The sequence below is a fragment of the Oryzias melastigma genome, linkage group LG10 (assembly GCF_002922805.2).
Source record: "Oryzias melastigma strain HK-1 linkage group LG10, ASM292280v2, whole genome shotgun sequence".
NCBI classification, from domain to species: domain Eukaryota; kingdom Metazoa; phylum Chordata; class Actinopteri; order Beloniformes; family Adrianichthyidae; genus Oryzias; species Oryzias melastigma.
Genome location: NC_050521.1, coordinates 7,979,749 through 7,998,735, shown reverse-complemented (window position 1 = coordinate 7,998,735; position 18,987 = coordinate 7,979,749). Strand labels below are relative to the sequence as shown.

The following is an 18,987-nucleotide window of genomic DNA, read 5'->3' as shown; positions in this document are numbered from 1 at the left end:
TGATTTTGTGACCTTTAAATAACAAAAGTAACAAATGCGTATTTTTACTACTTTCACCCCCAAACGCTGGCTTTTCCCCGCTGAAAATTCTCAAGTCTTATGAATACACACAACTAGAACATAGAGATCAGAACACACAGTCTCCAATCTGCATCATTTGTAATCAGGCCCTCTGGAAGAATAAATTACAAATTGCACCATTAAAAACAGCCACAATTCTCTTTCTCTTCAACTAGTCAGCAGATTGTAGTAAATACAAACACACAAACACAAATCTACTGTAAATCTCTGGATGAGGCTTACAAAATAGTTTTTAAAAAGTAATGAAATGACCAACATTTTACATAAAACATGACTTTTTTTTCTTTTGTTTCCTTCTTTTTAGGAAGAATATAACATCAAACCCACAAACTCAATTAAAAGAGCTATACAAAAATAATAATGAAAAAATAATTTAATAACACACGTTTAAAATTAACACCTTGTTTTAATCTCTAAAAATTGATTAAATAAATTACTTAAATACAATTATAGATCATTAGCAAAAAAAAAACATAATAAAGTTCCAAAGAAGCAAAAGATTTTATGACATTCAGGTTTTTTTTGTGTTAAGCTGTAACTGAAATGTTTCATTTGGTTGGATTTTTTATATTTATTTGTTGTGCACTAAGAAGGTTTTTAATGAGTAAATTTAATTTTTGCTGTTTTTTTCTGCCTGCGTTTCAATTAAAACGTTTTGTTTCCCTGGGCTGTAGTAACCAAGTGTGTACACATGGGGGCAAAGATAAAAAAAGTCACAGAGGAGAAGACTGCAAACACTGAACCCCTGCAGATTTTTATGTAATAATTTAGTGCAGTGAAATTATTTTTATTCATGTTTTTATTTCGTATTCTTCCTGCTGGTGTACCAAAATAGAATACAGCGTATCTCTGTTGCTCCTATTTCATTTTCCTTTGTAATAACCAGCTATCTCCACATGGGGGCAACAGCAACCACGAAAGGCAAAGAAAGCAGAACTAGAGGAAAGGAGAGCAAACTGGCTGCAGAGGGAACCCGGGTGTTGCTGTTGTTTCGGTTCCACTTGGGCCCGTTCTTGTCTCGACCTCGAGGAGACTTTCCAGCGCCGGGTGGGGGGTTCTGTGGGGGTTTACTGTGCGGTGGAGAATAAGGCCCATAATCTGGCCAATCATCATTGTACCTTTCATGGTCTTCACCCCCGGAGCCACTGCCCTCCTCGCCTGAAACAGGAAGAAAAAGCTTTCGGTAAAGCATGGAGAATTAAACAACTTTAACTGAGTTTAGTCAGGAACACTCACTGTCCATGAAGTCCATGTCCTGTCCACTCAGAGCGTGCTTCAGCTTGTTGGTCGCCACTCTCAGCTCCATGATCAGCTGCCTAGTCCTCACATCTGGACGAGAGATATCCACCTCCACCTCAGGATTGTTGATCTGACTGACCAGCCCGTCACCCGTCACGTCTGGCAGATACCTTAATATTCACGGGTAAAAAAACAAAAAATGAAAATTGAGCATCATAAAAAAGTGAAGAAACATGGCCGACAGGAAGTGATATTACCCGGATTTAAAAGTGTAACTAAGAAAATGGTTTACTCCATTTTAGCCCAAATTTATGGAGAGAAAATAGACTCACCCCAATTTATGCGTGCGTAATTCTTGATTTGTGCGTAACTTTGAGTTTGTGCACGCAGAATCCATGATTTGTGCTTAACTTTAAATTTGTGTGTGTGTAATTCTTTTGTAACTTGTAACTCAAACAATATATCTTGTGTATAAGTACAAAAATTATGAAATCCAAAAAAGTACAATGTACACATGCACAGATTAAAATGACAACAGCTTAACTATATGCACAAATCGCTTGTTACGCACACACAAAAAATATATTTACACACAAATCTGATTCATTGACTGTTTATATGAACTGGACAAGCGTTGAGGTATCCCATAGGAAATGCCTTACTTCCAGTCCTTGCAAAATCAGGCTAAAGCATTTGGCGTCACGTCCTCATACGTCTACCGTGATATTGCAATCCCTCGGCAGCAATTAGTCCGAGTCCGTCTGAGTCACGTTTTCAGAGGAACTACTGTCGCCAATCATGAATGAGTTTGTTCTGGCTTGTTCAAAGTCCAAACCCCTCCCACTGAAAGCAGCTTGGGGGAATCTGTCAATCAAAAATGGGAGGCGGGGCCAGTCACCACCACATGCTTTTACTGAGAAATCTGATTGGATAGTTTATAGCTTGAGTACCTTGTGATATAGACAAAAATGTCTATAAATAAATAAAGGATAAAGGATAAGGATAAAAAAAAACATGCAAAGTAGAATGTATCAGAGCAAGAATGGGTATTCTGATTAATTCAAATTTAAACGCATCATTCATGGACAAATCTTGAAAACGGGAAAAGAGTCTCACATCAGATTCGTGCGTAAATGTGGATTGGTGTGCATGTAACAAACAATTTGTGAGTAATTTGTAAAGATTTGCATGTGTAATTAGTTTCAAGCTGTTGTAATTTTTACGTGTGCATGTGTAAATTGTATTTTTTTGAATTTCATAATTTTTGTACTTATGCACAAAATGTATTGTATGAATAATTACGCACACGTAAATTCAAAGCTACGCACAAATCGGCGTGAGACTGTTTTATCTCCATATACTGAATTTTTCACACTCTGGTGCAACTTTCTAAGCACAAAAATGTGCTGAAGAAGCTGAAAACTGTTTAATGATGTGACTCAATTAATAACAATTAATATAGCCGAGCCCTATAATGAACATTACACACCAAGATAATCTTTTTATGCCCAACAACCTGGAGAATCAATGACAGATCCATGTATTTTCCTTTCTTTACCCCTACAATCTTAACAATAGTAACACACAAAAAAGCAATACTTCAAAATGTATAATGTAAAACTGGCTTTGACCGTCAGTATCTGCAAGCTTTCACGGAGCAGCTCCACCTCTGTGAAAACAAAGGTGGAGGAGGTGGAGGACGCAGCTGGGCACAGGACACACCCTTCAACCCCCCTACACCCATTACACTCTCTCAAACACACAACTGACTCACACATACACACTCTGCACAGACAAAGTGCCTGCAGGCGGATCCTGAGCCCACCAGTCTGACTGACGTAAACCTGTCATGCTCCCCCCAAATCTGTGACCCCCCCAACACAAACACACTCTCTGCCTCTGTGCTTTGTCTGTCTGAGCAGCCTGACCGGTGGGCTGCTTCAAAAAAAAAAATCAATACATGATGTGGGGGCTGGATCCAGAGGGGGTGGAGATGAAACAGCAGGAGCCTCATTTCTGCCCCATCATGCCACCCCTCAGCTAAAGCCTCTGCAACACAAAGAGCATTCTGGGAAACAAAAGCTCTTGTACAACAAATGTAGATTTTTAAGGAATAAATTGACTAAAGTAAAGAGGTGTTAATGTAAGAAATAGCAAATGAATCTCATCTACACAAAAATGTGTTAATTGTTTGTGCGTTTTTAAAAATCGGTGATTGGCAGTGAATACATAATAATAGAAATATGAAAGACAGCATTTCTTTTATAGAAATATGCTAATGATGTTGTCGAACTTTTTTTATTTTCATAGCACACAGCAATAAATTACAAAATATTCTTGACTTATTATCTCTGCCCCATTTAACAAAATAAATCCAACTATTTTAACCAAATATATCTCTTTGTAATAGAAAATAAGTTGATCAAATGATTAGTAAAAGCAAAAAAAAAAAAAAACATCAAATGTCTCAGAATTTTTTTTCCTTGATGTCACCTTTTCCCAACAGCCTTATAATTCCTATTGTATGAGCAAACAACAACAAAAACCAAACAAACAACAAAAAAGAGACATTAAATGCTTATATATATATATATATATATATATATATATATATATATATATGTAAAACCTTTTCCCAGTATCCATGTAGACCATATAGTTTATAATGTCTGAGTGTTTGTCGCATCACATATTTTCTAAATGTATGAACTGAATTGGACTCTTATTGATTTCTCAAGATTATTCCATAATCTGATACCTTGCACTGAAACATTTCTTCCTTCATTTTTGTTCTGAATTTCTGGTTTTAAAAACCTCCTGTCCTTTTAGGTTATCTACACACACACAAACACGGTTCAACATTTTGGTTTAAAACGGGTTTCCCTCAGTTTGCATGGCTATATTTAGTGTTGTTTATCTGTTTACTTACTTTTGGTTGAATAAGCAGGTACACATTTATATAAATAAGTATAAACCTACATTAATTTTTAAAAATTTATTTTTGTATTTGATCTGTTTTGTCTTTTTAGCCAGATCTCCAGTGTTTATGTTATTTGATGTACTGTAATTTAACTTTTAACACTTAACATTGGCTTAAATGGGCTCCATATCGGCTGTATCGAGCTAGCGAGCTCTGCTGTATTGAATTGAATTGAATTGAATTGAATTGAATTGAATTGAATACAGCAGAGCTCGCTAGGTCGATACAGCGGAGTTTGCTATCGCACAACGCTGTCCACCGAACGGCGAGCCGACCCACTGAGTGCCCACTGAAGCTAATGTGCCAAACACAGGTGGAGCCACCACAGAAACTGTAGACAAACCCTTTGGGGCCCACATTTTCTGCCCATTTTTTAAACCATATGGGGCCCAATTGGCCTTGCTGGCTGGGAGTTGTTTTTTAATTAAGGTTTTGGCTTTTTTAGCCAAAATTTTACAAACTGTGTCATTTTCTAGGACACAGTTTTTGCAGAGCAGCAGGAGTTCATTAGAAATTCACCTCTGAGTTCTGGGCAGAACTGTTGACATGGTGTAAGCCTTCCCTGACTTCCCATCATCCCTTTGCTTACTTGTTCTCATGCTAACTTACAGCCTCCTCATAACTCCAACCTAACATCAGCGGTTCAACAAAAATGGTGAGCGGTATTGGAGCTATCCAGCTGTATAGTTCTGAGCCAGATACCAGCTCGGACAAGGAGAGCAAAGATGTTCATGGATCTATTAGTCTTCAAACGGATGTATCAGAATGGAGCGGGGAGCTTGCAGCCTGTTGATTGTAGCTTCTACATCACAAAAATAATTTTTTTTGAACTGCAAGTTTGAATGAAAAATATTAAAAACTCACATTTTAGGATTAATTTCTTTATATATTACCATATTACATTTTGATCATCAGAAAAATGCCAATAGAATATGTTATAAACACCAAAAAGTTATTCTTTAACGCTTTAACACCTGAGGTGTCGCTGGTGATGCTTAAACACAAAATCTTTTCTGCTGGAATTATCCTGTTAACGGTTGGAAAGTGTTTAAGGGCGTTAAAGGGTTAAAGCTGTTCATGCGAATGTCTGATGATGCGGCTGGAGCACCAGCCGCCGCCGTGCAGACCTGTTTTTCCTCTCACTTGTGCACAAAGGCGTCAGCCTCCATCTGTGCGCCTGGAAGCAGCAGCAGCCGACCCACACAGCAGAGTGCATGTGGGTGACTGGTGGTAGCTAAATTAAATAAACTTCCTTCCATCTGATGCAACCCTCCACCTCTGCACCATGACTCCTTCACTCATCTGCTTTTAGTTAACCCCCCCCCCTCTCTCCAGCCACTTTGTGCTGGATCTTGCTCACCTCCCCCGGGTCTGCCCGTTCCAGCAGCGGTCACTATTCGTGACGTCGGCGGCTAGCTTCTCGTCGTTGCAGATGGTCTGTGGGAGGGACACCCAGAAGCCAGTCATGGGCCGCAGTCGCTCCTTGAGCTCAGTGACCTGCGTGGAGGTGGACGGAAACGGCTGGTGAGTCAGAGCTGCTTCTGAAGCATCCCTGTCTGGAGGAAACGTACGTGGTGCTCAGGCTGGACGAAGAAAAGCTGTCTTAACGCTGCCTCAGGGTCAGTCTCATACTGTTCTGTCTCATAAATAAATACCCCTGAGGACCCTCCTCTCTCTTGATTTCATCTCTTCTTTGCTTTCAGATGCTCAAGCTTATGTTCCATCTGGACAAACTACGCTCTCAGTTATTGCTTAGGAGTGTTGCTCCTCACCAGTCTGTCCAGGTTGGTGCCTGCGGCCGTGGTGGGCTTCTCCTCGGGTGTGTAGGTGCGGAAGGGCCTCCGGTTGCCTCCTGACTCTTTAGGGGAGCGTTTGGACCGTGCTGGAGATGGCCTTGGGGCTCCACAACCTTGAAACACCTAAAATCCAAAAACACAACACATTAACTCAGGAGAAAGTCAGTTTAGTAAACACTTGCTTTAAGCCATGCTCCCTAAGGCTGGAGAAATCTAAAAGATCCATAGGTGAATCTAAAACATGTGTCAAGGTCAAGGCCCGGGGGCCGGATCCGGCCCTCCAGATCATTTTATTTTATTGTTTTAATGGTCCGATGTTATCTTGCTCTCATTTCTAACTTGAATAATTTTGACTAAAAATATTTTCATGGAGAGTAAAATATTAAAAGTTATTTGAGGTTTAAATTGATTTATTCTGGAATAATATTCCGACCTTTTTATTATTCTAAATTATGTTGAAAAGTTACAGTTTTAAAGTTTTAAAAATTGGCATTCTGATAGCTTTTTGGACTTTTTTGGCATTTACTAAGATTCTTTTAGGCTATTTTGGAGTTTAGCTAAAATTTCAGCTACATGCTTGCTGTTTTGGCTAAACTCCTTTTTTAAGGCTAATTTGATATTTAGCTAATATTTAAGCTGGCTATCAACTTCAGCGTTTTTAACTATCAATTCCAGCATCTTCAGTTGCCAAATTCACAGTATTCACAGTAGCATTATTGTTGGTAATGCTAGATATCTAGTAATATATAATAACATAATTATGTTAAAAAGTTACAGTTTTAAAAATGTAGTTGTAGAGTTTTCCATAATTGTTTATCCTGTTCGGCCCGCGATCTAGGGTGTGTTTTGGATTTCGTGCGATTGAGTTTGTTGCCCCTCATCAAAAAGGTCAAAGTCAGTGGTCCCCAACCTCCGAGCTGCAGACCGAGGCCAATCTGCAGATTGAAAAGCAAAAGAAATACATGTGCTAACTTTGATTATTTCTGTTAAGTTTACTTTCTAATCCTGAATGAAGTTTTATTTTGGAAAACTACTTGAATCTGTTCAAAACATCTATCTTCACCACGTGACTTAAAGCGGCTAGCTGGATTGCTAAATTAGTAGCCAAAAGATTTAAAGCTATAAAAAAAATCAACATAATTGGAAAGTTTCGTCAGGGTGAAAAGAGCTAGTAAGGAAACCAAGTAAGAGCCTTCGACTTTAAAGAACAATAAAGCTGCTATTTCCTGACAAAACCGGGAGTCTTCTTCAACATGTGTAATGATTGAGACAGTTGTTCTCATGTAGAAGCCGCTCTGTCTGTTACGCGGCAACAGACTCTCAAATGTTACACACAAACAAATCGGAGACATAGTGGATTCACATTTATATTATATTTTGAAAATACCAGTTTTATGACGATTGCGTCATTTTGCTTTATTTATCCATCGCACCAAGTCAGACATAGCTGAAGCTAGCGTCCAATTGTTAGCCTCCACACTGACGTAAAAGGAAAATCTTCATCACAAACTTTAAACATTTTACATAGAATTAAGATTCAATCAAATAAAGTTGCTAATTTGTGGAAATTTGTAAAAGCAAAATTTGAGAATTTTCCAACAACAAGGTTGATTTAGGTATCTGTTTAGAAACTTTAGCATGGAAAATGTTCTTTTGTGTTAAAATAATACCCAATGAATAATGATTTATGTAAAGACAAAATATAATCAAACTTGTTGCCCTGAAAGATAATTGGAGCCTGGATGAGTGTTAAAATGACATTCTATGAGGAAAAAAATCATGTAATGTTTCTTTTGTGGGACTTTTTTAAAATCAAAAACGACTTCTACAAATCAACAACTTTGTTTCATTGAATCTTCATCATCTGTATAAAGAAAATCTACTGATACTTTTAAACCTTTTCAAACAAAATTTCTTGCAGTAGAATTTTATTTTGAAACTAGATTCTCAGAAACAGTAAACTTAAAAATGCCAACGTCTGCTCTATTCGGACCAGTCAGTGACCTGAAAAAGATTGGGAACCACTGGTCTAGGTCATTGTTGGCACAATTTCTCAGTGGTGACTATAATCATACTATTGTCCACATTTTAACGGATACATCTGTCTATAAGCATAAAAAGATTCATTCTGAATTAGCAAAAGTAGCCCCGTTTTTGTAGCCTACATTCCACCTCTGAAGCGACTTTCCAACACTTCGCTGTGCGGCTTCAAACGAGCCGCTCTGACTTTGATCCACTTAGAGGCCAATCAGAAGTAGATCACTGTGATGGGAGTAAGGAGGAGCATCTGAGTGATGCTGCAGGGACAGATGAGGCTGTGACCATGCTCTGTTACAGTTCATTTAAAGTCCTATTCTGATCCACTTATTTATCTTTTTTCAAAGTGGTCTTTCAATTATGATGATTCTGTCGTTTTCAAGGATGTAGTTTCTCCAGAGCGGGAGGAGTTCATTGGAAATTCACCTCTGAATTGTAGGCTGGACTGTTGCTGTGGAGTAGGCCCACACCACTTCCCATTATCCATCTGTTTATGAGTTAAGTTTACAACCCAAACCGAACAACAAAAACGGCGAGCAATATTGGAACAACTACAAGCATTTTTTGTCTGATCCTGATTCACAATTTGAATAAAGAAATACTCAGAAACACTATTTTAATCTTTAATATATGTTCTCCATCATCAGAAAACTGTCATAAGAACATGTGAAAAACACCAAATACATGTTTAAACTTGCACACAGGCTGGTAACAGCTCTGTAAACCCTATTTTTGCCCTTGTTTGCATCATGGGTATCTACAACAAACACAAGCAGCAGAGCAGTCTCTCCAGCTCTTATTACTGCAACGTTTCTCCGCCTCACATCTTATAGGTCAGTGTTTCCCAACCCAGGTCCTGGGGGAACACTGTCCTGCATTTTTTTTCCTCAATCCTACCCTGCTCAAACACACCTGCTTTTGATGAGGCCTCTGCAGAGCCTGATGATGATGTGAATCAGGTGTGCCTTAACAGGGGAAGATGGAAAACACGCAGGACGGTGTTCTCCGAGGACTCGGGTTTGGAAAACCTGCTAAAGGTCGTGTGTTTTAACAGTACAGAGCTACACCTGTTAAAGACCAACTCTCATGAAAAGGGTGGTTTGGGGGCATTTTTCTGATGATGGAGGACATATATTAAGAAAATTAAGCTTAAAATTACATTTCCAATTTTTTTTTTATTTATTTAAAGGGGCCATTCCATGATTTTCTTCAGCCTTTCAGAGTAAACTATATCCATATACTGTATTTAATCCTATATTACCTTGGGAACACTGAAAAACAAATTATTTATGAAATATGAGTCATGTTTGTGGACTGTTTTTATACCCGGAAGTAAAATAAATCGATCTCTGAGGCTCCGCCTTTTGCTCCTTGTCGGTCCCACCCATTTTACAATGTCATCCTTGAGCCTGCCCATAGACCCTCAATGATCCTACCCAAGCCTTGGACCAAACTTGTAAACAAAACCACATGACTAAAGATCTCTTCAGTCATTGGCCAGCAGTTGTGGGGGCGGGTCAAAACAAAAAGAAAGATGGATCCGCCGCAGTCTGCAAATGCTTCCCAGGATTTTTCACTTATTCAAACTTTTTATTTTGCTGATGGATTTTGAGCGTCTGTATGAAGGTTAAACTCTTTTTACTGCAGTTTTGGTACCGCAGAGGAATCCTGCATGACAGTTATTAAGGGATGCTACGGCTACAGGTACACACGCTTTGTGACATATTGACTGTCGGTAGAATCAATGTGGATCACGTTAAAAGTTGTGTTGAGTATAAATTCCTCCAACCACATTTTAATGAGTTTCCGTGTCTCATCGTTGTGGTGTTGCAACATTGTTTTTAAGAGAATTCTGTTGGAACTACAATAGAGCTTTTAAGATAAGGTGATAGCAGCACCCCGCAGCCCGCACATGCGCACCGACACAGAAAAGCCAGTTATACGTTTTTCAGTGGTGTTAAAATAAATGTTCTGACAAGTAAACAGTTGCACCAATTATTATAACTATATTGGCACCACAGCTCCGCTGAGAAAGTTGGTGTGTTTGTTGTGGTCTGGGGGCGGAGCTTGCAGCACAGATTTTTTTCAAATCGTGCTGACATCAGCACGATACGTGGGTATGGGAGGGGCTGCTGCAGACTGCAGGTTTTTAGAGGATTACTCTTAAATGCATAAACAGATCAAAATACCGCTTTGGGGTTCTTTATAGTGAGGAATGAAAAGTATAACAGACTTAAAACATCAAAGTAAAATTTTCATGGTACGGCCCCTTTAAATTGTTGTGAATCAGAAACAAATGGAAAAAAATGCAGTTTAATAAAAGATTGTGTTTCTGGCATAAAAAATAAACAGCGGGTCACAAGCTTCCTGTTCTGCTCCATTCTGATACATCCACTTGCAGACAAATACTGTAGATCCATGTACGTCTTTGTTTTCTTCATCTGAGTTGGAAATCTGGATCAAAAATTGTACAACTGAATAGTTTCAATTCCTACCAAATAGAGACTCATCAGACTAGACAACGTGTAGTAGCCATGAATCTAACTGTTGTTTATATTAAGGTGAATTAATTTTGTTTTGTTCTGTTTTGTTTAATCCTAATTTTCCCAAGAAAAGTTCCCAAGAAGTGAGTTTTCTTGAGAAAACGATAAAAAACAAAAGTAAAAAAATAGACCAGGCCGTTTTCGGCTTCCGTAGATTTATAAGAAACTTGTTTTTCTTTTCTTGCTTTATTGTATTAGTTGGTAAAACAAGAGAAGAAAAAAACTCTTAGTCCACTAACCTTAGTGGAGACGCTAACACTGTTTTCCTGCATGTACATGATGGCCTCTGAAACTTTCACAGCGATGGATTCAGCAGCGAGCTCCACGTTGAACGGCCCCTCCAACTTCTCTGAAACCAGGTACAGAGCATCTGGAAGAAAAAACAAAACAAAAAAGGAACAACACGGAAAAATGAGCTTCCTTCTGACTTCCACAGTACACTTCCCATGGGAATAGATAAAAAGAGAAGAAAAAAAGCATTTGTTGAGCAGTCAACAGCTGTTCTGTTCACTGTTTAACCAACCAAAGGGCTGTGATTTACATCACTTTGGGAGCTCTGCTCATGTGAAGAGAAGAGGGAGAAAAGGAGAAGAATGGTTGCTTTACATGCTGAAACTAAAAGGCAAAAATAGGTTTGGGTGCAGTAGATGCAGAAGAAAAAGGCATTTGACATCAAGGAAAAGAATGTAAAGGTTTGATGAAAGCGGGAGGAGAACACGAGACGACCGATCAGTTATGATGGAGCAGCGAGGCATGAATGATTAATGGAGGAGATTTTCATTAGCAGAAAAAAGGCTAAAGCAAATGAGCCTCAGCGCACAGTAAACTATTTCAGCGTAGTCTTTCTGGATAAAAAATTCAAATGGCTGCAAAAAAAGTCTAAAAGTGATGGCATTTAAACGAGAGATGTTGCTTTAATAGTTTCAGACCGTCATCATATTATTAGTGTCACTTCCTGATAATGCCACTTGAGGTTTTTATTATTTTTCATTAAATATTCTATTAAATTGAATTGAACAGAACAGCTGAGATCAGACGGTAAACATGGATCATCAGTGGAAACAAAAAAGGAAAAAGTAGCAACAACAATGGCAAAAACACTAAATTTACTAGTATTTTGATAGCAAATTAAGATAGCAAGTGCTCCAGTGTTTATGTTCTTTGATATACTGTAACTTTTCAACCGTTAACACGATCAACATCATTCCAGCTCAAGCGCCGCTTTTCTCCGGTTGAAAAGTTACAGTATGCTTAAGATTTTTTAGGACCTTTCTCTAAAATAAAGGTTTTGAATTTGTTATTTCTCAATCATTAATAGAGGTGTGTGTCTTTCCTTATCGCACTATTCGATACGCATTTCAATACATGGTTCACGAATTGATACGTAAAGGATTTAACTAACTTTTTGGGGATACGATTTAGTTCAATTTTTTTACCAAAAATTCTAGATATTTCTTATTCATGTGGAATTTAAAGCTGTAAATAATAATGCATGGCAGTTGACAGAAATGTATTCAGATTTTGACTTGGAAGAAGCAAGCTTATGACTGGACGTCATTTTGTTTTTATCACATCTACATAAAATGACCAAAAAAAAAGAAAAAAACAGAAAAGGAAACTGCAGTTTACTAAAAATCAATTATTTACGTCTTGATTGATTTTATACATTTTAACCAATTTGCTATGTTTTATCATCAAACAATTTTTTCTTGGGCCGGATTAAACCATATGGGGGGCCGGATAATGTTTGACACCCCTGCACTGAATGGTTCCCCACCGCTCCCCCAGGGAATAGGTCAAACGGGGAGAACAAATTTCACACATTTAAGTGCGTGACGACTAATGGGGCTTTCACATTAAAGATTGGACCAAAATGTAAAATGTTATTTATAAAATTTAAACTTAAATCTCAAACATGTCAAGCTTAACATTTGACCAATTTAATGTTTCTTAATATTTTACTGTTAATTTGACATGTGACACAAAATAAGTGCCTTTCAAAATTCTTAGAAATCTGTTTCCTTTCAGAAAATTACTTGGACAAAAATTTAATTTGGACAACAACAAGTGTATCTTTTCTGATAACACTATTGAAACAACAAATCATCTATTTTTTATTGTGTTTACTCTAATACTTTTTGGGATGACCTCCAGGTTTGGCTATCAAGAAAATCATTTTTACCACAACCCCTAAAAAGAGAAGATATATTTGGAATGACCTTACTCGACAATTAACAACATTTTGCAATCAATAATCTCTTGATTTTAGCCTAATTATTTCTTTATACATGTAAATGGAGCAATAAAAAAACAAATTAGCTTTTAAAAGATACTTGGTGGACAATCACCTCAATACTCTGAAATTAATCAGAAACAAAAATGGGAAAAACTTATTGAAGCTTATAAAAAATTTAAAATCTTTGAAGAGGACTAATATTCTTGTCTAACGTACCCAAAGGAAATAAATATGTTTTTTAAAAAACATGCAATATTGTTTCAGTTTTTCCAAAAAGCAAGTTCTTTCCTCACCCACCAATGAAATTGTTCCATTCTGTGTCGAGGTCAGCCTGGTTGGCGAGGCAGCCCTTCATCACGTTAAGGCACAGGGGGTGGCACGGCTGCAGGTAGGGCATGCCTCGACACAGAGGGCAGTACCACTGACGCATCAGGCCACGCACGCACTCTGGATCTGCAGTCAGCTGACGAGAACAGCAAAGGAAACACGTGGTTGGAAATCATTTTTGTTCTTTAAATCAAACGAGTAAATCAACAAACACCCTCACCTTTGTTGCTTTGTTTACTATATCCCGCCCAGTAGCCAAGCCCTGAGACAGAGATCTGGCTGCGATGAACGCTCTTGAAACCTAGATGTGGAACCAAAACAACAGCAAATAAAGCATAAAACGTATTCAGGCTACAATGTTGAGCTTTTTTTTAAATCTATGTACGCACTTGTACTCTGAGTTTGCGAGGCACGTCCCCAAAGGGCTGCAGCTGTTCAGCGTGTTTGCTGACACACTCCAGATAGTCTTCACTGAACTGGTACTGCGGGTTGACCAGAGAGAAGACCCGCTCCACCAGCCTGGACCAGAAATCCGAGAGGACCTCAGCCAGGCTCACGCTGCTTCCTGCAGAAAACAAAACAGCAAAGCAAGAATTCATCACATAAACATGTGTTTAGTGTGCATCAGTGAGGTTGAAGTACCTAAATCACTGTTAAAAGAGTGATGCATCTTATATTAAAAAAATCCTTTTTTAAATTAGAAAATAAAGAAGTAGGCGGATATCTGGAAAGAAGCAGCTGAAGAAAGTGGGAGCATCAAAGCAACTAACTTTTGCATTGACCTGTTGTGGAGATCAGATCATTTCTGGAAAAAAATCTACACTTTTCAGGACAGACTAATATACATTCTGCTTGTTGCAACCTCTTGCAGGGGTCTGCAACCTGCAGCTCCAGAGCCACCTAAAGAAACAAATAAACAAAGCTTGCAAACTAAGACTACCAAGGTCCTACCCCAAACTAAAATAACAAAACCCAGCAGTGTAAGACTGCTGAGGGAAAAAAGAAAGAAAAATAAAATATCAATTTTTTAAAGTAAGGATTACTTAATTAGCAATTATTTTATTTAGATTAGTTTAATTTATAAATTGATGGCTGAGATCCACATAGATGATAAACTATGTAGGTTTTTATATCTCTGTTGACCTGAAGACGTCGTGTTTGCTCAATTATACCTCCAGAATGCTCAGTATTCATATGTTTATATGCAAAGCAAAACTTTGGTAAAAAGTTTGATCTTTTATGAGTTAAACGCACATATTACAGTATTTTATGCTGAACAACACTGGTTACTAGATGCCCTGAGCTGTACTGAGATTTTGACTTTTATTTTTAAAATAAGTTTTACAAAAAAAAATCACATTTTGAGAGATGCTAGGTTCTTTTTACTATTGTTTGGGCCAAAAAAGGACATAATTCATATTTTTTATTAAAAAAAGAAGGTCATGATTGCTAATCTGATTTTCTTAGAGGTTAAAGTAAGACTGTGTAGCTCCTTCTAGGTTTTGATCAGTAGAAAATGAGCCCAAATGGCTCTTTTACTGTGAAAGGTTGCCGACCTCTGACCTAGCAGAAACATACAATGAAACAAAACAGCACAAATGAGCTTTTCCGCAGCATATTTGCTGTCCCTTCTGTTTGCATGACGACTGTTAAATAGAGTAAAACAACATTGCATTCTGTCTCTTTGGACCCTTGCCAGCCTCCATACAAGAATGAAGGTCTGACTGAGCAGTCTGCAGGTACAATACGGCTCTGATTTAGTCCAAACTGGCAGGTTGAGGAAGCAGCAACAGGCTGCAGATGGACTCAGTGGGCCGCTATTGTGCCAAAGCCAGAGAGATCCAGAACAGAAATAGAGATGGCTTTGCTCCTGTGGGAATCTTGTTCCCTCAGTTTTTTTCTTTACTTCCTCCAAGCATGTGGGCTCCCCCTTAAAAGTTAATTGAAGGAAAAAAATGTTTTTTCATGGTTTTGTCAGATCCTAAAAGGAGGAAAAAACTTCTAGTTGATGTTTTCTCCAATTTTTTTATTTTTGTAAAAAAAAATATGGTCTTTTTTATCTTTATTGCTTTTTCAGTAAGTATTGCTCTACAAAAACCAGGGGAACACCTGAATTGATAAGAATGATGTAACCAACCGGAGTAATATCTGCGGAGCTCCACAAACAGCTCCTGAAAGATGTGTGCATTCTGAGTGAAGAGCAGGCCGTAGGTCTTGGTAAACATCTGGTTCATGGACTTCTCTGAAAGGTCGATGAGCTCCCTGAAGAATTCTGCAGAGACAGAAAAAGCAATAAATAACAGCCGCTACTTTCACAAACACGCCTCGGCCAGGTTTGCGCCGACTCCAAACAGCATCAAGGTAACACGTTCAGATTGGAGAAGACACACTCACTCGCTCGCTCAACATGTTCTCTGTCTTCAAGTCTCATATCCACTCTCCTACTCTCAGTCTTTTTTACATGACTCATCGGATACATTATATAAAAGTATGAGCTGGGAAAAAAAGGTGAAAACATTTCCCAGCAGGTAGGAGGAGAACTCAAAGATTCAGCGGAGGCTCCTACATTCCTGCTGTAATAACAAACAGCTGAATATAATTAAAGATGAATTCCTTCAAGCACAGACAGTCCTCACAGCTTGGGTGGTTTTCTGTCACATAAAAAAGGCAACGAGCTTCATTTTTTTTTTCTAATGAAGACCATTTCTGGAAGGTTTTATCATGCAATTGATAGTGGTTAATTAAAGACCCACTCCAATAAAAATCAGATTTTTAGGGTTTTCCTTATGATGGAGGAGAGGAAGAAAGAAAATTAAGCTTATAGTTGGATTTCTGAGTATTTCAAATTACTGTTTGAAAATTTGTAACGTAGAAAATATGCTGAGTAGGCAAACAGCTCCCAGTTCTGCTCCATTCTTATGCATCAACTTACAAACAAATAGATCCATGAACGTCTTTGTTTTAATCGTCTGAGCTGAAATTTTAATCAAATTTTGACAAGTTACTTTTCACCTGTTTTTAATGTTCTATTTTAACGCTAAGAAGTTAGAAATTGTTTATATTTCTACCAGTATTTCTTTTATATTGTTAAGTTCATTTTTATTTCATAGTTACTTGTTTCTTTGGTTTGTTGACTGTTTTACATTCCCTTCTTTACCTCCTATTTAATTTCAATAAGGATTTATTTTAATAAACTATTTTCCATTTAATTGAAAATATTGTCCTCATTCTATTTTTATGTTTATCGATATATGGCATTAAAAAAAATATATACATTTACAAAAATATTGGTATTGATATTGGAGTCGGATCGATACCAAATTCTCAGTGTCACCCAGTTCTACAGGATAGCTCTGATATTGCTCGCCATTTTTCTTGCACCAGTAATGTTAGGCTGAGCTCTCAATTGTGGGTGATGGGAAGGGGGTCTGGGGTTGCTTAAACCTCCCACAACTCAGAGGTAAATATGTGATGAGCCACTGCTGCTCTGCAGACATTCAGACACCATGCTTAGTTCTTATTTTTTCAAACAGTAGACATGACATCACCAATTTTCCAAAGTAAAAGTCTAATAAATAGGAATTTTTTACAAAGACTATAATCAATCTACTGTCTGATAATGAAAACTTGGAAAATTTATAAAAAAGAAATGAAAATACATCATTTTCAAAAGGAAAAGCATTCAAACGCAGTGCATCGTGGTCTATATATTAGCTAGTGAACATCGATGCACACGGTTTTTGGAGAGACTTTTGGGAATTGAATAGGGCACTGGATGTTATAATTATAGATTCAGACAGCTCTAAAAAAGGCAAATGGACTCAATCATGTAATAAGTAGAGACAAGTGAAGGAATTTAGACTCAAACTATGAGCTAGAAAAGGACAGGCTTATTAATTTTAGTTAAAAACAGCATAATCATCAAAAAGACCATTTAATGATGCTTTGGTATTCAAATTTCAGATTTCACTTCCTCAACACTGATGTTTTGGAGAGTTTACTACTTGTAAATGGATATAAAGGCTCAGATTTTCCCTCATCCTTAAATTTTCTCTCTTTTTGGCCTCTCACCATCAAACCTGCGGTGTCTCTGTGTGAAGGTGGTCTGCAGGAACTGACTGTTCTCCTCGATCGCTTTGAGGAAGTCCCTCTCACTCTGGAGGCCCAGCGTCTCCTCCATCTGACTGGAGCAGCAGGTGTAGTCCTGAGGACAGAGTCGCAGGTGCTCTCCTGTCCCACCAACAGAAGGGAACATTGGGTCAAGGGATGAATCCACCACAATGTTAGGATTTTATTAGTATTCATCAGCTTGATGACGGAAGAGCAAATAAAACAATATTCCTGGATGAATTATTCAGCTCCAATCTGGAGCTCTTTGTCAGCCAGGTTTGCTCTTTGATTTGTCAGAGGTAATAATGAATGCGAACATCCTGCAGGATGAGACGGGGGAGAGCAGGCTGCAGTGTTTACGTTCCATGCATGAATATGCAGCTTCTTCATCATATCAGTGCAAAGTCTCTTCCTCAGCAGCACCCTGGCCCGGGTTCCTCTTTGTATCTTTTGTTCTCAGTGTGTTTCACCATTAGGCCGTCCTCATTCCTGCATTTCCATTTCCAAACTACCTCTCCTGGCCATCTGCTCCCCCCCTTGCCCACGGGACAGTGAGCCAAGACTCAGGCAGAGATAGCCCGGCACACACACAGGGAAACAAAAATCAATCAATTCTGCAGTGGGGCTACATGAGCAGACATGTCAAACCTTTATGACTTTTCTTGTGTCTCTATGAGGTCAGCAGACTATTTAGCACCGTGATCACATTCATTTTTATCCATCATCCCAGCCCCCTTAAACAAACTTTAAATCAAACTGTTTGTAATCTTTCCTTTCTGCAGACTATCAGCCGTGAACAGAGCCCGTGGGCAGGGCTGCATGCATGCGTTTCACAGTGGGCAGAGACTAATTAGGGGCGAGGTTCTTTGTTGCACCGGTGTTGGCAATTTTCTCTTCCCCTTAATCATTCTATTTAGACCATAGAGAGGGGAGGAGGGGGCGGCTGGGATTTGTTTAAACCATATGGGTGCTGTTCCTGAAAAGCATAAAAAACAATAATCTTAACAAATAAAATCACAATTATATACTTCTGGCTTTATCAGTGGGTTTAAAACCACTTTATATTTCATAAAAATGAAGACTTTCTCCTTTTTGGGGGACTTTATTATTTTCTGTTTGTTATATTTAATTATTTTGTGATAGAAAATAAAATGTTTAATAAGAAAAAGACATAAAAAATTACTTTTTGATGCGTTTAGTCTCTGTGTAAGGACGTTATAAGTTATCCTGTGTTGTGTTGCAGTTACAATAATTTATGGTGGGACTATTAGATGATATTTCTGTCCCATTTCAGACAACACACTGACTCATCCTTCTGGCTTAAAAAATAATAATAACTTTTATATATATGTATATAAATAAATAAATTGTTCATGAATTTCAATAAGCATAATAAACAATGGATTGCTCTACGCCTTACCGGAGATCTGAGTGACCGGAGCGTTGTTGGTGCTGTAGCCCTTCTCCGAGTACACCTGCCGGGTGTCGGCGCAGCTTCTGCCCGCAGCCGCCGCGGGGCTCCGGGCCACAGACAAGGCAGCGACCGAGCTGAGCAGCAGCAGCAGCCGGCGGCTTGACAACAAGAGCTGGGGATCCATCCTGACACAAAACAGCCACTTAAGGATATAAGTCTGGGGC

The 18,987-nt window shown here is 38.3% G+C and overlaps 1 protein-coding gene across 1 annotated transcript; it reads right to left on the bottom strand.

The window, feature by feature from the left end:
• Positions 1-862: 862 nt before the first annotated feature.
• gpc2 (glypican 2) lies at positions 863-18,987 on the bottom strand (the record flags this gene model as incomplete). The annotated part of the gene is given in 11 exon segments (XM_024283559.1): positions 863-1,239; positions 1,318-1,490; positions 5,661-5,797; positions 6,073-6,219; positions 10,916-11,046; positions 13,210-13,375; positions 13,460-13,540; positions 13,629-13,804; positions 15,377-15,511; positions 17,311-17,469; positions 18,770-18,987. Coding segments are annotated over 11 exon segments (1,755 nt in total). The 3' UTR covers positions 863-967.